General features: G+C 41.5%; 1 protein-coding gene across 3 annotated transcripts in view; it reads left to right on the forward strand.

Moving 5' to 3' along the window:
• Nucleotides 1–7,152: 7,152 nt before the first annotated feature.
• MELK (maternal embryonic leucine zipper kinase) overlaps nucleotides 7,153–25,203 on the forward strand; it is a 99,230-nt gene continuing 81,179 nt past the window's right edge. Inside the window, exons 1-5 of one of the 3 annotated variants that reach the window (XM_047700806.1) lie at nucleotides 7,167–7,308; nucleotides 18,466–18,561; nucleotides 19,257–19,347; nucleotides 20,836–20,921; nucleotides 24,578–24,694. In XM_047700806.1, the coding sequence (XP_047556762.1) occupies nucleotides 18,514–18,561; nucleotides 19,257–19,347; nucleotides 20,836–20,921; nucleotides 24,578–24,694 (342 nt within the window). In that variant the 5' untranslated portion in view covers nucleotides 7,167–7,308; nucleotides 18,466–18,513. Of the gene's footprint in view, nucleotides 7,483–18,465; nucleotides 18,562–19,256; nucleotides 19,348–20,835; nucleotides 20,922–24,577; nucleotides 24,695–25,203 lie in introns of all 3 variants that reach the window. The other 2 variants (XM_047700807.1, XM_047700808.1) reach the window with 2 other exon arrangements.

Below are 25,203 nucleotides of genomic sequence, written 5' to 3' on the forward strand. Positions count from 1 at the left end.
GTTTTTTTTTGTCATGTTGATGTTTTAACATTTTTATGTAGTCTATTATTTTTAGATCTAAAAATTAGTTTAAAAATGCATGCAATAATCCTCACACAAATGTTCATAACAGCTTTATTTGTAATAGCTTCAAACCAGAATCATCCCAGATGTCTTTCAACATGTGAATGTGTATATACATACATATAAATGTATATACATACAAACACACCATGGAATGCTATTCAGCAATAAAAAGGAACACACTATTAATACATGCAACACCTTGGATGAATTTGTTTAGCAAAATGTTACCATTGGGGATATGGCATAATAAGAAATATAAATTTGCTGTCTGCCTTCCCCTCTCCCCCTTTCCTGGCACACAGCTCCTAAAACCCTTGGAACTCTGAGGTGGTAAGTGTATTTTTATATGTTAATGAGGTGACTATTGGCTGGAGTCTCTTGGAAAGCCCCTAAGGATGGAGGGGTTGGTTTTTGCCAGAGGAACCATCATTATGATTAGAGAGTTGAAACTTTTAGCCCCATCCCCCAACCTCCAGGGAGAGCAGAGAGGCTGGAAGTTGAGTTAATGATCAGTGGCCAGTGATTTAATCAATCATACCCACATAGTGAAGCCCCCATAGAAAACCTTAAGCCAAGCATTCAGAGAGCTTCCAGGTTGCTGAACACATCGAAGTGCTGGGAGCGTACTCTCCTGGAGAGAGCACGGAAGCTCTGAGCCCCTTCCCACATGTCTTGTCCCATGCGCCTCTTCCGTTTGGCTGTTCATAAGTTGTATCCATTTAGAATAAAGCAGTAATGTAGTAAGTAAACTGTTTTCCTGAGTTCCATGATCTGCTCTAGCAAGTTATCAAACCTGACGAGGGGTCATGGGAACTCCGGATTTATAGATAGTTGGTCTGGACTCCAGATGGGCAATTGAAGTGGGTGTAGTTTTGTGGGACTGAACCCTTGTTGTCTAAAGCTAACCCCAGGTAGATGGTGTCAGAATTGGATTGAGTTGTGAACATTAAGCTGGTGTCAGAGTGCTACTTTAGTGTGAGTAGTAACACAGAAGAAAAGAGGTTTTTTCCCTTATTTAGACGGAAACTGAGCAAAGCAGAGAAGGGATCTCTTCTCTCTTATTATTACTACATGTGAATCTATAATTATCTCAATAAAGATTTCAAATAAAAATATATGCAATATAGCATAGAAAGTAAAAACAATGTCTCCTCTACATACCCTAATTCCATTTTCTAGAGGGAATGTTAACAGTATAACATATATCCTTCCAGACATTTTCCTATACTTACACATTTTTCTAAACCAAAATGGGGCTGTACTATTTATCTATATAAGTAGCTTATTTTTTTCACCTAAAAGGCAGACATCCTTCCATGGCATTTAGGGTTGCTAGATATAGCAATTAAAAATAGAAGATGCTCAGTAAAATTTGAATTTTTGATAAATACTGGATAATTTTTTAGTATAAATACGTCCTGGGCACCTGGGCACCTGCCTTTGGCCTGGGTCATGATCCCAGGGTCCTGGGATCAAGCCCCGAATCAGGCTCCCTGCTCTCTGCCTGCCTCTCTGCCTACTTGTGATCTCTGTCTGTCAAATGAATAAATAAAAATCTTTAAAAAAATTTAAATATGTTCTTATATGTTGTTTCTTTACCTGGCAACCCTAAGGGCAGTATATTTACCTAATTCTTTTGAAAAATTGGTTGCATAGTATTCCAACATGTACTATTTAGCCTTTGTCTATTGATGAGGGTGCTGTTTTTGATCAGAGCATTTCATTATTTTTTGTATTAATTCGTAAAGTCTCTTAAATTTATATGTACCTTAGACTTTAATTGTTCAAATGTCTCTCATGTTCAACTCGGCAAACATTAACTAAACTACAGCAGAAAAAGCTTGGGCTTTGAATCCCTGGCTCTGCTTCTTAACAAATAACTAAACTTCTTGAGCCTCAGTTTCCTCATCTGTAAAATGGGAATAGGAATATCTACTCTACATGATTAGAAATAATGTATCTATAACCCCTTGTACTATGTCTAGCAGAGAACAGAAACTTAAGAGATAAACTACTATGTATTTATAGCAATGTTAAGATCCTGTGATAGGTGCTAAGGATAAAAAGAGTTAAGAAACGTGGGAACCTGGGTGGCCCACTCAGTTAAGTGTCTGACTCTTGGTTTTGGCTTGCAACCTGATCTCAGGGTTGTGAGCCCATGATGGGCTCCCCACTTGGTGTGAGTCTGCTTGAGATTTTTTTTTTTAAGCTTTTATTTATTTATTTGACAGAGAGAGAGACCACAAATAGGCGGAGAGGCAAGCAGAGAGAGGGGGGGAAAAAGGCTCCCTGCTGAGCAGAGACCCCCCCGATGCAGGGCTTGATCCCAGGACCCTGAGATCAGGACCTGAGTTGAAGGCAGAGACTTAACCCACTGAGCCACCCAGGCGCCCCTCTGCTTGAGATTCTGTCTCTCTCTGCCCCTATCCCCCAAAATAAATAAATAAATCTTAAAAAAAAGAAATGTATTCCTGACATTTTTTTTTTTTAAAGATTTTATTTATTTGTCAGAGAGAGAGGAGAGCGAGCGAGCACAGGCAGACAGAATGGCAGGCAGAGGCAGAGGGAGAAGCAGGCTCCCCGCCAAGCAAGGAGCCCGATGTGGGACTCGATCCCAGGACGCTGGGATCATGACCTGAGCCGAAGGCAGCCGCTTAACCAACTGAGCCACCCAGGCGTCCCTATTCCTGACATTTTTTATTTTCTTTTTATTTTGATGCAATTTCAAAGTTATTGGAAAGTTGCAAGACTAAAACAGAACAAGGAACTCTCACATACCTTTTACTCAGATCCACTAATTCCACATTTTGTCCTATCATCATCATTGCCACTTTCTTCATCATCATCATCATCATCATTCTCTCTCCCTCTTTTTTTTCCCCAGAACAAGGACATTCTCTTACATAACTACAGGTTCAATGATCAAAATTAGGAAATTTAACAAATTTCCAAAGTAGATTTTGAATTCAGATTTCTCAAGTATTTTTTTTTAAAGATTTATTTATTTATTTTGAGAGGGAGAGTAGGGGCATAGGGAGAGAGAGAGAGAATCCCAAGCGGACTTTATGCCGGGTACAGGGTCCAACATGGGGTTTTGATCTCACGACCCATGAGATCATGACCTGAGCTGAAACCGAGAGCTGGACACTTGACTGACAGAGCCATCCAGGTGCCCCTGAAGTATTTTCAATAGGCTTTTTTGTTGTTGTTAGAGCTATCCCCTTTTCTAGCAGGACTATGGCCCAAAACTTGATTTTGTGTGGCTTCACAATTTCTCTTTGATTGTATATAGGAATCAAGACATGGTTTGTAGCCTGAGGTCGTCTAACCTGGGCTTACTTAACTTACTTACTTGCTGTGAATGGACTGAAGCGTTCGTCTCCCGTTCCCACTGATGACTTAGCCTCATGTAGTGCTGACATCCGGGCATCCATTCTGCCGCCAGAGAGGCACAGTTCTTACCCTGCCTTGCTAAGCTCAGATACTCCTATGCTGATAGCGTGGCTGGTTGGTCTTTCTCTGAAAGGTACACCTGCTCATCCCCCTCTCCTGGTCAGCGCCCCACCCATCTCTACCCTCTGCACACAGGGCCTGATGACGTGGATCTCCACTTCCTTGTTCTTCCTTTCTTGCCACATCCCCTGTCTCCTTGTGCTCTAGCCAACATGCCTTTCTCTGAAGAGACTTGTATTTTCTTGCTTCTGGGCTTCTGCACACACACCTTGCCCTGTCTGCGGACTGCTCTTCCCTTATCAAATTTTTCTTTTTCATTTTTTCCCCAAAGCGTAACTCCTTACAAAATACTTCAATCCCCTGGTCAGAAATGGTTGCGCCACTCTTTGAGCTCTAATCAGCTTGGCTTTGTGCACTTGTATTTAGTACTTTTGTCTGGCCCTTTATCAGGGTTGGTTGTCTTTGAATCTGAATCTGGCTCTCCTGTCTGTGAGCTTTGTTGGGCAGAAGCCACATAGTTTTTCCTTTCTCTGTCATTGCCCTGAACAGGGTCTGACATAGGGTAGGCAATGGTGACTGATGGAAGAATAAATAGCATACATTTCCCTGCATGAGAGGTTATAGAGAGGTTATTTGGTTTTAGAGATGATGCATGTAAGTGCACATTAATTGCCCAGATAGTCATAGTGGGTCTTATTATTGCTGCTAATGGTGTAATTATTAGTAGACACATTATATCCCAAACGGCCAGACCCACCCGGTTAGTGACTCATGAAACAGGGAGCAGCACACGTGAAATCCAACGTCCTTATTATCCATATGAAGAAATAGGCTTGCATAGGATCAGACATTTCTTCTTTTTCTTTTTTTTTAGGTAACTGAGAGGTTTTCATTTTTTTTTTTAAAGATTTTATTTATTTATTTATTTGACAGAGAGAGAGAGAGAGATCACAAGCAGGCAGAGAGGCAGGCAGAGAGAGAGGAGGAAGCAGGCTCCCTGCCAAGCAGAGAGCCCGATGCGGGTCTCGATCCCAGGACCCTGGGATCATGACCTGAGCCGAAGGCAGAGGCTTTAACCCACTGAGCCACCCAGGCACCCGAGAGGTTTTCATTTTTATTTATTATTATTATTATTATTATTTGGTTTGGATCAGGCACTTCTTTAAAGAAAGCCTCACAACCCAGAGCCTGCTTCCTTGCACTGGACTGTTTTGCCTTGTGGCATAATTATTCTCCTCAATGCAGTAATATCCAAACTCTTTTGAATATGTATACTCACAATAATTTTGAAAAAGGAGACATCTACATTTTCTCATTATCCTGAATGGTCAAAGAATATAATTTTTGGATTATTGTAAATATTTCTTTAAAAAGCTTGATTATTGTGTACATCTTAGAATAAAGCTGTAACATCACTCCTTTAAAGTTATCCAATGGGGGCACCTGGGTGGGTCAGTTGTTAAGCATCTGCCTTTGGCTCAGGTCATGATCCCGGGATCCTGGGATCCAGCCCCACATTGGGCTTCCTGCTCTAAGAGAAGCCTACTTCTCCCTCTCTCACTCCCCCTGCTTGTGCTCCATCTCTTGCTGTCTCTGTCAAATAAATAAGTAAAATCTTAAAAAAAAAAAGTTATCCAATGGACTGAAAATACTGAGTGATTTGATATCCATCATCATCCATTAAAAAAAACAAACAAACAGGGGCACCTAGGTGGCTCAGTTGGTTGAGCTTCTGCCTTCTGCTGGGATCTTGATCCCGGGCTCTTGGGATCAAGTCCAGCACCTGGCTCTCTGCTGGGTGGAGCAGGGCAGGGCGGGGTGGGGTGCTGCTTCTCCTTTTGCTGCTGCTCCCCCGGCTTATGCTCTCTTTCTCTGACAAATAAATAAATAAATAAAATCTTAAAAAAAAAATACAAACAGGGGCGCCTGGGTGGCTCAGTGGGTTGGGGCCTCTGCCTTCCGCTCAGGTCGTGATCCTGGGGTCCCGGAATCGGGCCCCACATCGGGCTCTTTGCTCGGCGGGGAGCCTGCTTCCCCCTCTCTCTGCCTGCTTCTCTGCCTACTTGTGATCTCTCTCTCTCTATCAAATAAATAAATAAAATCTTAAAAAAAATACAAACAAAAATATACAGCTTTTTTTTTTTTAAGATTTTATTTATTTGACAGAGAGAGACACAGCAAGAGAGGGAACGCAAACAGGGGGAGTGGGAGAGGTAGAAGCAGGTTTCCTGCTGAGCAGGGACCCCCCCCCCCCCCAATGCAGGACCGATCCCAGGACCCCAGGACCACGACCAAGGCAGACGGTTTAACAACTGAGCCACCCAGGCGCCCTACAGGTTATTTTTTAACACTTGTTCATTTTTTTTTTTTCCCTGACACATATTTCCATTCCACAGAATGTTACCTTAATGTAATTTTTTCTGCTTGAAAATCCAGGACCCTGTAGTACTTCATTGCAGTATACCTATCTATCATCTATCTAGATATAGAGATATCTATATCTTTATATTGCTTCATGGGTAGGTAGAGCAGAACAGAGAATTTTTAGGGCAGTAACACTACTCTGTATGAACTACAATAACAGATACATGGCATTATACATTTGTCTAAACCATAAAAAGTACACACTAGGAGGGAACTCTGATGTGAACTATTGTCTTTGAGTGATAATATGTCAATGTAGGTTCATCAGTTGTAACTTATGTACCATTTGGTGGTTTGGTGAGGGATATTTATAATGGTGGTGGCTATGCATGAGTAGGGGCAGAATTTTTAGGGGCTATCTCTGTAGCTTACCCTTAAATTTGCTATGAACCAGAAACTGCTCTAGAAAAGTAATGTCTCTTTTCTTTTATTTTTTGAGGGTGAAAGTGTGCGTGCAAGAGCTGTGGGGGAGGGGCAGAGGGAGCACAATGTGGAGCCCATCTGGGGGCTCCATCTTATCATGAGCTGGGCAGAAATCGAGTCCGCTGCTTAAGAGACTGAGACACCCAGGTGCCCCAAAAAGTAATTTCTATTTTAAAAATACATATGCAAATTTGTACTTAACGTTTTCTTGCCAGTGACTGTAAATTTTTATTTTTTCTTTCAGATAGTTTTACCATTACAACTGTAATTCATGCAGAGATGAAAATCACGTAATGGTCAGTGAACTGTGTTAGGTTGGTGTTTATGGTACCTTGAGTTACCTACCTAATGGGCAATTAATTTGGCCCCTGGGGGATTTTATTTCCGGTGGCCGCACATTTTAGTAATATTTGGCGAGAGGGGAGGTATAGTTGTATTGATGGGTGGAAGGAGAAAGGCCATTGGGCAAGGAGAGGACGAATTGAGAACCGTGAACACTAGCAACTTCTCCAGATAAATTTTAGGAAGCAGGGCGTTAGAAGGCTGAATTATGTGGAAACTTTGTCCGTCCACGCCCCCTGGAGAACCTTCACATGTCCTTCGGTGAAGGCGTACCCAGACATAAGACGAAGGCCTTACGTCACCCAGCCCCACCAGCCCCAGGATTACTCCGCGTTCATTCCCTGCCCAGCCCTTCCGGCTGCGGCCCGAGGGCGATCGCGCGTCCCCGCCTCACCCGGACCCGGCGCGGTGCGCGCCCCCGCTGCGCCCCGCCCCTTCCGGCCCGGGAGGTTTGATTTCCTTGGCGGGCGGAAGCGGCTCAAACCCGGCGATCCCAAAACTTTCTAGGAGTTTTGGGCACTCGCTGCTTGGCTCGGGACGGCTGGTCTTTTCCAGTGTGCTTCTGCTCGGCCCCGCCTCGCCCGGCTCCCCGCCCCTCAGGTCAGTGTCTCCCCGGGGAGGGCCGGGGTCACGGCTGTGCGAGACGCGAGGGAGCGGCGGCTCGAGCCCAGCTTGCTCCTGGCTCCCGGGAGACTGGAGAATTTCCCCGAAACCTCACCTTAACGAGCCCACTCCCGGATGAGATAGGCTTTCCGACCCCCGGTTTTCTCCTCTGTAAGTGGGGATAATGACGTACCTACGTCAGGGTTATTGGTGAGGGATAGGCAAAAACGTTTGCTACGAAGGAGGCTGCGAGAGGTGTGAATTCCAATTGCATGTTCTGTGTTACCACTCCCTTTTCAGAGTCCAAATCCTTCCTCTTTCTTCACCTTCCTAGAGTAGTGGCTTAAGAGGCTCACACCAAAAGGCATATACCCCGACTGCCAAAGCAGTAAAAGGAGCAACATCACCAAGAAACTGGTGGGGAAAAGAGAAACTCCCAAAGGAGAGCATCCCAAGAAAGCGAGCAGACCTGTAGCAGCTAGCATGAGTAATTGTTCTTGAGCCTCACCTTTTGTATTTCTCTTTGGTAGTGGAATGGGGGGAGGTGGCGGCGGGTTTCAGAGGTACCTGGACTTATGCTTAGAAGCCAGTGTTTCCTAACTTTTTTGTTCATAATATGGTTTCTGTTTACTACGTTGGGAGAAATCAGAAACTCCCTTTCTGCCCTGCACCAGCATGGGCTTCTTTCACCAGCGGATCTGACTTTATTGTGTATCTACTGTGGACCAACCAGATGGGCAGATGAGTCCCTTAACGCCTTTAGGAATGAATGCCTCTTCGTTGGTGCTCCCAGAATCCTCTGCAAAGGAGCAGGAGAGGATGTTAATTAATGTATTAATTACAAGGCCACCTTATAAGCCAATCGGTATTCTACTTCTTATTTGAAATATTTTTGGCATCAGTATCTTAACCACATTCATAGATGAGGTTAATGTATTACCCAGCAAGTAATAACACAGCCCAGCTAATACCGTTAGTAAGAAATTGTCCCCAATTTGTTTCTTTTCTATAACATTTAATGATAAATCTTCTGTTATCTAAGCAGTTCCTTGTTGCCTCAGAGAAGTTCAAGATCCCAAATGTACATGCCAACAATTCTTCTATTTAGTCACACTGAGAAGGACATTCAGGTATCTGATTGGGGTCTAGTTTTCTTCTTCATTATCCACAGCTGAGAGGCTGCCTTCTACATTGATCCTATTCCTCCTTTAGGCAGCTACAAAGTTGGGTTACTTCAGTCCCATTCTTCCTATGTTCTGTATTTCTAAATTCTAGAGGATAAACAGGGCACTTAAGAATATTTAGACTAGGGGCACTTGGGTGGCTCAGTGGGTTGAAGCTTCTGCCTTCTGCTCAGGTCATGATCTAGGGTCCTGGGATCAAGCCCTTCATCAGGCTCTCTGCTCAGCAGGGAGCCTGTACCCCCCCCCCCCCACCCCCCTGCCTGCCTTTCTGCCTACTTGTGATCTCTGTCAAATAAATAAATAATATTAAAAAAAAAAGAATATTTAGACTAGCTTCACAAAATTTAAAAACCAAGTAAACTCCGCTGTCATTGTAGTAGTTTGCAATGCAAACACCACTTTTTTTCTACAGTAGCAAAAATGATGTTCCCTGGATTCAGTGGATGTAATTGAGGCCCGCATTTATATTATCCAAAAACATGGTATAATTTGAAAGGGTGGATGGTAGATAAAGAAAAAGGAATAAAGAAAGTGAAGGTGATTAGTTTTGTCTGACATTGGCACAAGTTGATCTCTGCTAGTTGACTTGAGGCCATGACCTGATTGTTCAAAACTCATTTGGGAGAAATTTATCAAGTTAATTGTGAATTCTTATATCTCTAATCTGGAGAAGTAAATTCCAACTTCATACAAATGGTTGTCTCCTTTTGAGTATGGCAACAAAGCCCAGTCCTTTGTATGGAATTTAGACAGTAAGGTTGATAATTAGGATTCTTATATTTTGTGAGGTCTTTGTCTATTTCCATCTTATGGTTTCTAAACTTTGAAATGTCTTTTTGTATTTCCTTTTAAACTCCTGTGTTCTGAATACCCCAATACTGCTTTAGTGGGGCTTTGCTGTCTCATGAACCTGATAACCTACTTTTATAGCAGACAACTTTCTAAACACATTTATAGCCTGACATTCCCCCATTTCTAATCTACTTCTCTTCTTCCTCATCAGGATCCCAAATATTTTCCTTTATTTTAGAGAGAGAGTGTGTGAGCAGTGGGGAGGAGTAGGGGGAGAGAGAGAGAATCCTAAGCAGGCTTCACGCGCAGCATGGAGCCACATGTGGGGCTTGATCCCTTGACCCTGAAATCATGACCTGATCTGAAACCAAGAATTGGATGCTTAACTGATTGAGCCACCCAAGTGCCCCTCCCTCTTAAAGAGATTTTACTTTTAAGTAATCTCTACACCCAATGTGGGGCTTGAACTCACAACCCTGAGATCGAGAGTCACATCTTCCACTGACCTAGCCAGCTAGGTGCCCCAGAACCCCAAAGATTTCTTGTGTTGACTGTACTTTTACTGCTGTTGTCTGTTTTGAAATTTCTTAGTCTTGTGAACCGTGTCTTTTTGGGGTGTGGTTCTACTTCATTCCTACCTTTGCCCCATGACAAATACTCTTTAAAAGATTTCTGAATTAGTACTGCTGTTAAGGATATTTTTAATCCTATGCCTTAGGTGCCAGTGAGAATAAATATGACCTTTGTGATGTCTCCTTGCCTGGAGTAACTTTTGCCATGGCAGTGGAAGCAGAATATTTTATACCCCAGCTTTCTGTGACCTGACTTCTCTTCTTCCATTGCCCTACCCCATTCATGCAGGTTCAGCTAGATTAAAAGTTCAACCTAGGGGCACCTGGGTGGCTCAGTGGGTTAAGCCTCTGCCTTCGGCTCAGGTCATGATCCCAGGGTCCTGGGATCGAGCCCCACATAGGGCTCTCTGCTCAGCAGGGAGTTGGCTTCCCCCTCTCTCTGCGCCTGCCTCTCTGCCTACTTGTGACCTCTGTCTGTCAAATAAATAAACAAAATCTTTAAAAATAAAAAAAAAAGTTCAACCTAATTAAGTTGGTCCACTGCCATCTCTTCCTAGGAAGTGGCTACTATTTATTGGATCAGAATGTCTTTTGTCCATGATCTTTATCTTTCTTGCTATAATAGCTTTGACATTGAGATTAAAACTGTTTTTTTTTTTAAGGGTGATATTTTCCTTGAATTTTAACTTTCCATCCAAAACTTCTGTTCTAGTGTTCTGTTCAGTGACCAAATTTTTGAAGGTTTTTTACTTGCTGACAGTAATTTATCTTTTATCTCAAAGTAAAATGATTTGTGGAATCAGAATGCTTTAGGTATTTTTATTTATTTATTTTGTATTTTATTTTTTTACAGAAGACAGATAATTTTTAATATTTAAAGAGACTGTCAGTGAATTGTCACAATTATGAAAAATATTTGTATTCATTAAAAAAAGAAAAAAATCCCTCTATACAAAATAAAACCCAACTGAGTGTTCATACTGGGGGTATATAAATAAATTGTGGCACCTCAATGGAACATTATTCCGTCACTAAGAAAATCTGTTTATTTATTTATTGTTAACATATAATGTATTATTTGCCTCAGGGGTACAGGTCTGTGAATTGTCAGGCTTATGCATTTCACAGTACTCACAGTAGCACATACCCTCCCCAATGTCCATAACCCAGCCACCTTATCCCTCCCCCATAACCCGCAACAACCCTTAGTTTGTTTCATGAGATTAAGAGTCTCTTATGGTTTGTCTCCCACCCTGGTCCCATCTTGTTTCATTTTTTTCCCTCCCTAGTCTCCACGACCCCGCCCTGCCCCTCAAATTCCTCATATTAGAGAGATCATATGATAATTGTCTTTCTCTGATTGACTTATTTTGCTTAGCATAATACCCTCTAGTTCTTTTTTTTTAAAGATTTTATTTATTTATTTGACAGAGAGAAATCACAAGTAAGCAGAGAGGCAGGCAGAGAGAGAGGAGGAAGCAGGCTCCCTGCTGAGCAGAAAGCCCTATGTGGGGCTCGAACCCAGGACCTGGGATCATGACCTGAGCCGAAGGCAGCAGCTTAACCCACTGAGCCACCCAGGCGCCCCAATACCCTCTAGTTCTATCCACATCATTGCAAATGGCAAGATTTTGGTGTTTTTTTTTTTTTTTTTTTTTTTTTTTTTTGATGGCTGCATAGTATTCCTGTGTGTGTGTGTGTGTGTGTGTGTGTGTGTGTGTGTGTGTGTACACACCACATCTTTATCCATTAATCTGTTGATGGACATCTAGGTTCTTTCCATAGTTTGGCTATTGTGGACATTGCTGCTGTAAACACTCGGGTGCACATGCCCCTTTGGATCACTACATTTGTATGTTTAAGGTAAATGCCCAGTAGTGCAATTGCTGGGTTGTAGGGTAGCCCAATTTTCAACTTTTTGAGGAACCTCCATACTGTATGCCAGAGGGGCTGCACGAGCTTGCATTCCCACCAACAGTGTAGGAGGGTTCCCCTTTAGGCATTTTTTTTTTTTTTTTAAGATTATTTATTTATTTATTTGACAGAGAGAGATCACAAGTAGACGGAGAGGCAGGCAGAGAGAGAGAGAGAGGGAAGCAGGCTTCTCGCCGAGCAGAGAGCCCGATGCGGGACTCGATCCCAGGACCCTGAGATCATGACCTGAGCCGAAGGCAGCGGCTTAACCCACTGAGCCACCCAGGCGCTCCCCTTTAGGCATTTTAAAAGGAGATTTAAAAGGATATTTGAAAAAATACCCTTTGTAGTTCTTGGGCTTTTGATTATTTCATTCAATTTTTTCTCTATCTCAGCATAAGAATATGCCCTATCCTCACTGTAGTAAGGATCTTCCTTTTATTCCCCTGCCCCCCCCCTTTAAAAAACATTTTATTTATTTGTGAAAGAGAGTGAGAGACAGCACAAGCAGGGAGAGGGACAGAGGGAGAAGCAGACTCCTGGCTGAGCAGGACTCCATCTGTGGGACTCCATCTGAGGACCTTGGGACCACGACCGGAGCCCAAGGCAGATGGTTAACCGTCTGAGCCACACAGGCACCCCATGCACCCCCCCCCCTTTTTTTTAAAATAAACTCACCACACTCTTGAGGTAGAACTCGCATTCTAGATCTTCCAAAGTCATAACCATTTTTAAGGCTTAGTAACATGCTTGCCACTCAACTCTGGATGAGAGAGGATGAGGAACAGAGAACATGGTGTTGGCCACTCGTCAATCCCAAACCTTTGGTGGTGTTGCTGGAGCTCTGCCTGTTGGTGAGTGGAGACTATCTGGCTCTAGAAATGAGCATTAATACCAGGTTTCCACTTCTGAGAGGGGATCAAGATGGATGATCAAGTGATCAAGATGGATGAGCTTTGCCGTTTCCAGGTGGAACTTCACTTTCCATATCCCGCTTGGATATGCATGTACTCACTTAATTTTTTGAGATGTTAGAGAAAATGGGGTCTGAGGATCCAGAACCCTGTTCTGCCATAGATAGTCCACTGCTAGGTCACCAAGGGGGATTTGTGCACAGGGGTCAGGCCAGGCAAAGGAGAATTTCATTACTAGCTGGGTATTGGCCTCAAACCCCTTTGTGAACTCTAGAGTCCTGGTATGCTGTGCTGGATTATATGGGAGATTCTTTGTGCCTGACTCAGTGACCGCCACTTCCCTGGGCTTCCTGATTCCTGCTTGGCTTTTTTTTTTTTTTTTTTTTTTAAAGATTTTATTTATTTATTTGAGGGAGAGACAGTGAGAGAGAGCATGAGCAAGGAGAAGGTCAGAGGGAGAAGCAGACTCCCCATGGAGCTGGGAGCCCAATGCGGGACTTGATCCATGGACTCTGGGATCATGACCTGAGCCGAAGGCAGTCGTCCAACCAACTGAGCCACCCAGGCGTCCCGGCTTTTTTTTTTTTTTTTTTTTTTTTTTTAAAGATTTTTATTTATTTATTTGACAGACAGAGATCACAAGTAGGCAGAGAGGCATGCAGAGAGAGAGAGAGAGAGGAGGAAGCAGGCTCCCTGCTGAGCAGAGAGCCTGATGTGGGCCTCGATCCCAGGACCTTGGGATCATGACCTGCGCCAAAGGCAGAGGCTTTAACCCACTGAGCCACCCAGGCGCCCCCCTGCTTGGCTTTCTAAGGGCTGTTGGGACATCTCTTCCCAAGACTGAAATCCCAGTCTTGTCCTTCCGTACCAATCTCTGAGAAGGAGAGCCCCTTAGAAAAGCCATTTCTGTATAGATTCAGAGATCTTTCACCCTATGTCTACCCGTAAAGAAATCTCTACTTTGCAGTACTAAGATTCAAGTCCTAGGACTTGACCTATATATGAACACTTCTAGAAAATTTTAGAAATCTACTTCCTAGAAACTTTCTTTTACTCATTTTACTTTTTTCTTCCTTCTTGGCTTCCATGAAGCTATATTCTTCTAATTCTTACTTTTCTTTTTCCTTTCTGCCTTTTCCCACTCCTAGCAATAGGCCTGGTATGGGTAAGACCTTACCTGAATCCATTTGAAAGATTTGTCTTTCACTTTTAAGTCTTTACACTAACTATAATTGATTTTGTGTGGTATGAGAGATCCAGTGTTCTTTTTTCCCATGTGGCTAGCCAATTGTCCCAGCTCCAAATCTGCATTTCCATTTGCTGGTACCCCTAAAAGCAGTTTCAGTTCGGTACATATAGACCTTCCTGCCCCCTGGGATCTTTGCACCTAAATTGCCTCTTTTTGGCATACTTTTCCTCTCCTTTTTGGGCTCACAACCCTGTTGAGGCCTACTGACCAAAGACCACTAAACACATCTGGAGTAAAAAAATTAGGAAGCTTACCTGATTTTTGATAAAACAAACAAAAAACATTAGGTTTTTCTTAGCTTGCTGCAGCAAGAGAAACCATACTCCCTAGGAACCGAAAAGGGGGTTATAGGATTTTAGCTGTGCTGGTGATTTTAAGAAAGGATTAGGAAAGCAAGGACCAGCTTTAGAATGGATATTGTCAAAGAGCTGTGGCATTTTAGTAGGTGGGTATCTTATGGAAACAGGAGGTGGGAGGACAACATCTTATGGAAGCAGGAGGTGGGAGAAAACGGCAGTCAGTCTAAGAAGGGATCATTATTTTTTTTTTCCCTTTAAAGATATTTATTTATTTATTTGTTTGTTTGTTTGTTTGTTCGTTTGACAGAGATCACAGGTAGGCAGAGAGGCAGGCAGAGAGCGAGAAGGGGGAAGCAGGCTCCCTGCTGAGCAGAGAGCCCGATGCGGGGCTCGATCCCAGGACCCCAGGATCATGACTTGAGCTAAAGGCAGAGGCTTTAACCCACTGAGCCACCCAGGCGCCCCAAGGGATCATTATTTTAACAGCACCTCCAATTTGATTACCTGTGGGCTGATTTTCTTTTTCTCACTTTTTATCCTTTGAATTGGATCTTGGCTTAAATATTACCTTCTCAGCAATCCGTTCTGACCATTATTGCTTATATCTTTCCCAGTATTTATGACAACCTTTGATTATTTATTACCTATTTGCTTTTTGTCTTCTCTGCTGGAATGCAAGATTCATGAGGGCAGGGACCACATTTCTTCATTATAGAGTTAGTGTAAAACACAGGTCTGACACATCGTAGGTGCTCAGTAAGCACATCTATATGATAAATGAAAAAAGAAAATTCAGGGTTGACAGTTTGATTACACTATCACTTCTGCCTGATATGCTGCAAATCTCTGGTTAACGTCAACTAACAGCATATCCTCCACCAATGAGACAAAACTGGTATGAGTGTGACCTTATGTATTGATGTACACAACAGGGCCCTACTAATCCCCATGATTTTTTGTAATTCTACTTAATTTTATTTTATTATTTAAAAAAAATTTTTTTTAAAGATTTTATTTATTTGACAGATAGAGATGACAAGTAGGCAGATAGGCAGGCAGAGAGAGAGGAGGAAGCAGGCTCCCCACTGAGCAGAGACCCGATGCAGGGCTCTATCCCAGGACTCCGGGATCATGACCTGAGCTGAAGGCAGAGACTTTAACCCACTGAACTACCCAGGCGCCCCTGTAATTCTACTTAATTTTAAGCAGGTGGAGCCTGCTTCCCCCTCTCTCTCTGCCTGCCTTTCTGCCTACTTGTGATCTCTCTCTCTGTGTCAAATAAATAAGATAAAATAAAAAAACCTCAAAGATGAAATCAAGCTCTACCTAAGACTTTTTACAGTTAATTTATATATATATATATTTTGATATATACTTAAGAGTATAGTTGACCTTGAACAACATGGTTTTAAATGTGCGAGTCCACTTACACATGGATTTTTATTTAATTTATTTATTTGACAGAGAGACATGGTGAGAGAGGGAACACAAGCAGGGGGAGTGTGAGAGCAAGAAGCAGACTTCCTAATGAGCGGGGAGCCTGACTCGGGGGGGCCCATCCCAGGACTCTGGGATCATGATCTGAGCTGAAGTCAGATGCCCAATGACTGAACCACCCAGGTGCCCCTGTATTCTTTTTTTTTTTTTTTTTTTTTTAAGATTGTATTGTTTATTTATCAGAGAGAGAGAGAGCACAAACAGGGAGAGTGGGAGGCAGAGGGAGAAGTGGGCTCCCCACTGAGCAAGCAGCTCGATGGGGGACTCAATCCTAGGACCCTGGGATCATGACCTGAGCCAAAACTGAGAATCAGGCACTTAATCAGCTGAGCCATTGAGGCGTCCCTACATGGATTTTTTTTTTTTTTAAATAAATATGATGCAGCACTATAAATGTATTTTCCTTATAATTTTCTTTTTTAAAAAAAGATTTATTTATTGGGGCACCTGGGTGGCTCAGATGTTAAGCATCTGTCTTTGACTCAGGTCATGATCCCAGGGTCCTGGGATTGAGCCCCACATCAGGCTCCCTGCTCAGCAGGAGGCCTGTTTCTCCCTCTCCCACTCCCCCTGCTTGTGTTCCCTCTCTTGCTATGTCTCCCTATGTCAACTAAATAAATAAAATCTTAAAAAAAAAGATTTATTTATTTATTAGAGAGAGAGAAGGCCCACACAAGCTGGGAAGGTGGAGGGAGAGGGAGAATCCTCAAGCAGACTCCCTGCTGAGCATAGAGCCTGATGTGGGGCGTGATCCAAGGACCCTGACTGAGATCATGACCTGAGCTGAAATCAAGAGTCAGATACTTTACTGACTGAGCCACCTAGGCACCTCTCTTCCTTATGATTTTCTTTTTTTTTTCTTAAAGATTTTATTTATTTATTTGACAGACAGAGATCACAAGCAGGCAGAGAGGCAGGCAGAGAGAGAGAGAGGAAGGGAAGCAGACTCCCTGCTGAGCAGAGAGCCCAACGTGGGGCTTGATCCTAGGACCCTGAGATCATGACCTGATCCGAAGGCAGAGGCTTTAACCCACTGAGCTACCCAGACACCCCTCATGATTTTCTTTTTTTTTTTTTTTAAGATTTTATTTATTTATTTGACAGACAGAGATCACAAGTAGGCAGAGAGCCAGGCAGAGAGAGAGAGGAGAAAGCAGGCTCCCTGCTGAGCAGAGAGCCCGATGTGGGGCTCGATCCTAGGACCCTGGGATCATGACCTGAGCTAAAGGCAGAAGCTTTTTTTTTTTTTAATTTTTTTTATTTATTTGACAGATCACAAGCAGGCAGAGAGGCAGGCAGAGAGAGAGGAAGGAAAGCAGGCTCCCTGCAGGACCCTGGGATCATGACCTGAGCCGAAAGCAGAGGCTTTAACCCACTGAGCCACCCAGGCACCCCCCGAAGGCAGAGGCTTTAACCCACTGAGCCACCCAGGCGCCCCCCCCCCACTCATGATTTTCTTAATAACATTTTCTTTTCTCTATCTTACTTGATTGTAAGAATTTAGTGTATAATACATATGAAATACAAAAGGTGTGTTAGTTTACTGTGTTATTAATAAGGCTTCCTGTTAACAGTAGGCTACAGTAGTCAAATTTTGGGCGAGTCAAAAGTTGTATGTGAATTTTTGACTGTGCAGGGGAATCTGTGTATTTTTCAAGGATCAACTATATATGTAACACATGTAAATTGTGGAGCATAGTAATAAAATATGTATATCATTATATGTTTCTTAAGATTGTATATAATTGGAATCTTAATTTGCATTTCCCCTGTGACTAATAAAACTGAACATTTTTTCATATTTTTATTGGTCATTTGTGTTTCTTTATGAAATGCCTTTTTATTTCATTTGCTTCTTTTTTCTTTTGGGTTGTCTTTTTCTATATTGTATATAGTATATTCTGGATAAAAATCCATTGTTTATAAGTGTTAGAAATATTTGCTCACATTTATGGCTTTCTTTCTTTCTTTTTTTTTTTTTAAGATTTTTATTTATTTATTTGACAGAGATCACAAGTAGGCAGAGAGGGAGGCACAGAGAGAGAGAGAGAAGCAGGCTCCCCGCTAAGCAGAGAGCCCGATGAGGGGCTCGATCCCAGGACCCTGGGATCATGACCTGAGCTGAAGGCAGAGGCTTAACCCACTGAGCCACCCAGGCGCCCCTGGTTTTCTTTTTTTTAAGGTTATCTTTAGACATGCAAAAATTCTGAATTTTAATGTTTAATGTATTATTTGCTTATGATTAGTACTTCCTGTATCTATTTAAAAGATTCTCTTTTGTCCTGAAATCACACGATATTCTTTAAAAATTTTTAAAAGTTTATCTTTCATATATAAATCTTTCCTTGATCTGAAGTTGATTTTTATATATGGTATGAGATAAGAATCCAGTTTTGTTTTGTTTTTTTAAGATTTTATTTATTTATTTGCCAGAGAGAGAGCACAAACAGGAAATGACAGGCAGAGGGAGAGAAAGAAGCGGGCTCCCGCTGAGCAGAGAGCCCGATGTGGGACTCGATCCCAGGACCCTGGGACCATGACCTGAGCTGAAAGCAGAGGCTTAACCCTCTGAGCCACCCAGGTGCCCTTGTTTTGTTTTTTTTAAACCATATGGCTAATCAGTTTTTCTGGTATAATTTATTTGCCTATGACGTATTTATATGTGCCCTTACAATGGAGGAGATAATCTCATAGTAGTTCCTGTTTTGATCATGTATTATTTCTGTCTTACAGGTTCTTTTTGTAATTTTGTATACACCTCCAGGAGGACTATGAAAGATTATGATGAACTTCTCAAATACTATGAATTATATGAAACTATTGGGACAGGTAATTGTTTTGTTTTTTTCTTTTCCTTTGGAGGCAGAGGACAAATCAACTATTTTTTTTTTTCTTAATTTTGTTTTAAAGATTTTATTTATTTATTTGACAGAGATCACAGGTAGGCAGAGAGGAAGGCAGAGAGAGAGGGCTCCCTGCTGAGCAGAGCCTGATGCAGGGCTCAATCCCACCACCCTGGGTTCATGACCTGAGCTGAAGGCAGAGGCTTTAACCCATTGAGCCACCCAGGTGCCCCTAGATCAACTATTTGGGAATATAGTACATTTGGGCAGTCATGAGCTTTTCAGTTTGATTTTAAAATTAAAGAATTTAAAAATTCTTCAACGTACTTTAGAAAGGAAAAGTAGAGCAAGAGAGAGGAGAGTAGTGGGAGAAACCTTGTAGGTCCTCTTATTTAGAAGAGAAGTCACTGGAGAGTTTTGAGCTGAGGAGTGATCCATCTGACTTTTATTTTCTTTTTCTTTCTTTCTTTTTTTTTTTTTTGTTAAAGATTTTATTTATTTATTTGACAGAAATCACAAGTGGGCAGAGAGGCAGGCAGAGAGAGGGGTGGAAGCAGCCTCTCTGTTGCGCAGAGAGCCCTATGCAGGGCTCAATCCCAGGACCCTGAGATCATGACCTGAGCCAAAGGCAGAGGCTTAACCCACTGAGCCACCCAGGCGCCCCTGACTTTTATTTTTAAGGGTCACTCTGGCTGCTTGGTTGTGAAAAGCTTGGGCTGGGAAAGGCCGGGCAGAAGCAGAGAGATGTTAGGAGTTTATTGCAATAATTCAGGTGAGTGATGCTGGAGATGATGATGACTTGAATGAGGGTGAGAGCAGTGAAGGCAGTGAAAGGGTGGGATTCTGTATGTGTGTGTCTGTGTAGTTTAATTTATTGAGAAACAATGCAATAAAATATTAAAAGTACACTAGTCTTGTTGGAGTTTTATGTACATATCCACCTATGTGTTCCCTGTCTAGATCAAGACACAGTTTCCAGTCAGTACCCGCCTCTTCTCCCCCAAGGTGTTTTGAAGGCAGAGCCAATGGGATTTGTTGATGGGCTGGATATTGAGTATATTGGCCCCTGGGTTTTTGGAAAATGTTGAGTTTTCATTTACTGAAATGGGGAAGACCATGAGAGGAACCACCAGGAGCTGCTTTTTAGAAGTTACATATTTGCAATTTCTTTCTTTCTTTCTTTTTTTTTTTTTTAAGATTTTATTATTTATTTGAGAGAGAGAATGTACAGGTGGGGGGGAGGGGCTGAGAGAGAGGGAGAAAGAAGCAAGGCTCCCCGCTGAGCAGGGAGCCCAATGTGTGACTCAATCCTAGGACCCTGGGATCATGACCTGAGCAGATGCTTAACCGACTGAGGCACCCAGGTGCCCTGAGTTGGCAATTTCTTTTAGATACTGATGTGTAGACATTTATCCAGCTTTTGATCCAATTTTGAAACATAATATCCTGCTTTTTTTTTTAAATATCCTACTTTTGATCCCATTTTAAAACTGAGAGGATGTTTCCTGTTGTCTTTTGTCTCAGCGACTTTATATTGTCCTTTATTGTTAATTATAACAATATTATTAGTGTTATAGTATAGTGGATTATTAGTGTTAATTATAAAGCAAATTTAATTGCAGTGTTAATTATAAAGCACATTTTTAAACAGCAAATTCTGTTTCCTGTTTTCTTCAACCTAAAGTTAAAGACACTATCATGGTAAAAAAAAATCTTCAGCTAGGCATTGGATGACAAGAGGTTAGGATCATGGCTGGCATTTTGGAAGCTACAGAAAGAAAAAGCCACAAACTTCCAGGAAAAAAATGAATTGACAGAGCCTTTTAAAAGCATATGGAGGGGTGCCTGGCTGGCTCAGTTGGAGTGTACAACTCTTGATCTTGGGGTTGTGAGTTTGAGCCCCTCACTGGGTATAGAGATTACTTAAAAATAAAATCTTAAAAAAAAAAATTAAATAGGGGCGCCTGGGTGGCTCAGTGGGTTAAAGCCTCTGCCTTCGGCTCAGGTCGTGATCCCAGGGTCCTGGGATCGAGCCCCACATCGGGCTCTCTGCTCAGCAGGAAGCCTGCTTCCTCTCCTCTCTCTCTGCCTGCCTCTCTGCCTACTTGTGATCTCTGCCTGTTCAATAAATAAATAAAATTAAAAAAAAATTAAATAAAAGCATGTGGAAAGGTATTTGTGCCTGCATCTTCAAGTTGCTCTGATGATGATTTTAGGTTACTCTGACTTATCTTTTCATAATACGTTTTCCTCTACTTAGGTGGCTTTGCAAAGGTCAAACTTGCCTGCCATATCCTCACTGGAGAAATGGTAGCTATAAAAATCATGGATAAAAATGCACTAGGGGTAAGTTTAAAATTATTTTAAAAATATGTATAGATCAGTTTTGTAAATTAAAATCTGAATTTGCTCAAATGTTCTGGTTACTACTTTTGTCTTTCTATAACTTTTTTTTTTTTTAGATTTTTTTTTTTTAAAGATTTTATTTATTTATTTGTCATAGAGAGAGAAGTGAGAGCGAGCACAGGCAGACAGAGTGGCAGGCAGAGGCAGAGGGACAAGCAGGCTCCCTGCCAAGCAAGGAGCCCGATGTGGGGCTCGATCCCAGGACCCTGAGATCATGACCTGAGGTGAAGGCAGAGGCTTTAACCCACTGAGCCACCCAGGTGCCCCTAGATTTTTTTTTTTAATTTATTTGTTTGACAGATAGAGATCACAAGTAGGCAGAGAGAGAGGGGGAAGCAGGCTCCCCACTGAGCAGAGAGCCTGATGTGGGGCTCCATCCCAGAACCCTGGGATCATGACCTGAGCTGAAGGCAGAGGCTTTAACCCACTGAGCCACCCAGGCACCCCTATAAGTTTTCTTTTTTTTTACTTGTTTTTTAAATTGCCAGTTATATATAAATCTCTGGTTTTAAAAAGTAATCTGGGGGAAGGGCAATTTAATTTTAATGCTGGGCTATGTTACACATCTGAAGTCTGGAGCATCCATTCTCCTGCAGTCTTACATGTGTTTCTGGGTATTAACATCTCCCCATGACACTCTAACTAAATGTGGATCTCTTCTTGCTGTTGGTAGATCTTAGTCCTAGAATTTTATTCAAAGTGACCTTAGAAGTTATCTCATGAAATCATTTTGTAATCAGCCTCTTTCTCTTCTACATGGATGCTTCCAGGATTGAGCTGCTCATTACCTCCTAAAGCAGCCCATTCAATCAATATGTGGTCTTGGTTTTAATGTACCTAAAGTTTTTTGTTTTTATATAAAGGAAAGATGTTTCTCTTTTGATGGTCTTTTTGGGCCTGTTATACCCTTTCTAGTGTTTGAAGTTACCCTGAATGGTCTTTTGTTTCTAATTCTTTTACCATCTCTGGTCTCCTTCTGTTGGGAATTCACTAGTCCCGTAGTATGGATCTGTGGCCATTTCTTTTTTTGAAGATGAATTAGAAAACATTAAAAAAATCATTTTTTTCTCTAACCAAAAATCTGAGTGTTAAAAACATTTTTTCTTGTGGATTAAGTTAGTGTTATAATTATTAGCAATGTATAACAGAGTAAAAGAGCATATTTTATAAATGTTGATAATTATCAAACATAAAAAAATAACAATTTACTGAGAATACAATTTAAAATTAGATCCATTGAACTTCTTTTGGTCTCCCTTATTGTTGGAATGAGACAGAATTTAACATCAATTATTACCTTATTTATTTTTCGTATTTTTTAATTTTAAGACTATGTGCTGATTAGCATACGTAAATAAGTCAGAGGAAATGTGAGGAGTTTTATTAGAGCAGTGCCAGTCAATTCTTTGAATTCCTTCCAAACTAAATGCCAAAATCATACTGTGACCTAATCAGAACCTATTTTTAATAAATCTATCAACTAACAATTCAGGTTCTCCTTCAATATTTTTGTTTTTCATTGTTCAGTATTGTATTTATTAAACTAATAAAAAGACATTAAGAACTATTTTTCTTGGGGTGCCTGGGTGGCTCAGTCATTAAGCGACCACCTTCGACTCAGGTCATGAACCCAGGGGCCTGGGATCGAGCCTCGTGTCGGGTTCCCTGCTCAGTGGGAGGTCTGCATCCCTCTCCTGCTTTCCCTGCTTGTGTTCCCTCTCTTGCTTTCTCTCTGTCAAATAAATAAATAAAATCTTTAAAAAGCAAATAACTATTTTTCTTGAGCATTTAAGGTATTGATTACAAATCTAATTAATTTAATTCCCTTAAGCAATTTAAACTTCAGTTATAACATCAGTATACCTTACTCATGTGAACACTACAAATGCTTTAATAGAAACAGAATGTCAACTGTTTGTTACAAAATGTGTTACCACACTGATAACTCAAAATTTATTCTAAAGCATCAATATAGGGGCGCCCTGAGTGGCTCAGTTCTTAAGCATCTATCTTCGGTCAGGTCGTGATCCCAGGGTCTTGGGATCAAACCCCATGGCAGGCTCCTTGCTCAGTGGGAAGCCTGCTTCTCCCTCTCCCACTCCCCCTGCTTGTGTTCTCTCTCTCGCGATCTCTCTCTCTGTCAAATAAAAAAATAAAATCTTAAAAAAAATAAGGCATCAATATAATGATGTGAATTCATTATTTCTAAACTTGTTTTTGTATTTTTTGCTCTCATGCTTGTTTTAATTACTTCCTAGGACTTTAATAATGTTTTTGTTGCCCTAGGGTTTTAGTCATCAGACTTCCACTCCTCCCAAAAAAGAAAAAAGGATTGTCCTTTTGAAGGTGTTTTTTTTTTTGTTTTTTTTTCCTTAAGATTTGACAGACAGAGATCACAAGTAGGCAGAGAGGCAGGCAGAGAGAGAGGAGGAAGCAGGCTCTCCGCGGAGCAGAGAGCCCGATTTGGGGCTCGATCCCAGGACCCTGGGATAATGACCTGAGCCGAAGGCAGAGGCTTAACCCACTGAGCCACGCAGGCGCCTTGGATCATCATTTTGAAATAAAGTTACAGTTGATCCTGGTCAAGACCTGACAGGTCAAGACCTATATGGTCCCACATAATTGGATGTTTAGCCACTGGACATTAAATTGAGCCTCTTTTTACAATAGGTCAAGACCTATATGGTCCCACATAATTGGATGTTTAGCCACTGGACATTAAATTGAGCCTCTTTTTACAATAAAGTTTTACTTGATATTTCGTAGATATCTAGATTTCTATCTTTAATATGGAGTTGGCAATTTTTTCAGCTTGGCTCTTCCTCTTTCCAACTAACTTTTTGTTTTGAAAAATTTTAAGCCCATAGAAAAGGTGACAGTTGAGATAGTGAAGACCTGTGTGTCTTTCACCTACATCACCAGTTTTTAGCTCAACAGGCTTCTTTTTTTTTTTTTTTAAAGATTTTTTTTTTTATTTATTTGACAGAGAGAGATCACAAGTAGGCAAAGAGGCAGGCAGAGAGAGAGAGGGGGAAGCAGGCTCCCCGCTGAGCAGAAAGCCCGACATGGGGCTCGATCCCAGGACCCTGGGATCATGACCCGAGCCGAAAGCAGAGGCTTTAACCCACTGAGCCACCCAGGCGCCCCTCAACAGGCTTCATAAGGAACATTACTAAGACTGAAAATGGTAGCACAGGCAGGTCTCTGTTATTTTCCTTGTTTGGAATGCTAACCTTCTAAGGGAGTCTGAGATTGTTTTTATTTTTCTGGACGTTGTACTATTGACCCACATCAAACTAGTCTTTCATAAAACCCCCAATGCTTTGTGTGTGTGTGTTTGTGTGTGTGTATACATATAAACAATTTTTGTTATATTTTTCTGTGCTTTTGAACAGTTTGTTTTGAGGCTGTTGGTTGCTTTTGACTCAGTATTAAAGCTGTTGATTTTTTTTTTTAAATATTAACGCTGTTGATTTTTTTTTTTTAATATTAAAGCTGTTGATTTTTTTTTTTTTTTTAATATTAAAGCTGTTGATATTAATGCTTGGTGTACTTCCCAAGTAGTTTTATTGCTCATGTAATATGTTTTGTCTCAGAATGATTTGCCCCGGGTCAAAACGGAGATTGAGGCCTTGAAGAACCTGAGACATCAGCATATATGTCAACTCTACCATGTGTTAGAGACAGCCAACAAAATATTCATGGTTCTTGAGGTTAGTAGTGTGATCTAGAGACCTAAAGGTATTTGATCACTGTCTTAGTCTGTTTGGGCTGCTATAACAGATAGCACAGTCTGGGTAGTTTGTTTCTCAGAGTTCTGGAGGCTGGCAATTCCAAGATCAAGGCTCTGGCATGATCAGGTGATGGCCCTCTTCCTGATTCTAGGCTGGTGCCTTCTTACTATGTCCTTAACAGTAGAGGGGCCACGGGATCTCTCTGGAATCTCATTTATAAGAGAATTAATTCCATTCATTAGGGCTCCACTCTCATGTCCTAATCACTTCCCAAAGGCTCATCTCTTAGAACCATCATCTTTTGGGGGTTAGGATTTTGACATACCAATTTTGGAGGGAAATCAAATATTTAGACCATTTTCATTCACTTTATCCATAGTTAAGGGAAAAGTGTGTTTCACTTAACAGATTAAAATAATTGTTAAGCAGCTTACCTGTTTGAGTTCTGCTTGTAACTATTTATTTATTTATTGTTTAAAGATTTTTTT

Source organism: Lutra lutra, chromosome 13 (assembly GCF_902655055.1).
Source record: "Lutra lutra chromosome 13, mLutLut1.2, whole genome shotgun sequence".
In the NCBI taxonomy this organism is placed as follows: domain Eukaryota; kingdom Metazoa; phylum Chordata; class Mammalia; order Carnivora; family Mustelidae; genus Lutra; species Lutra lutra.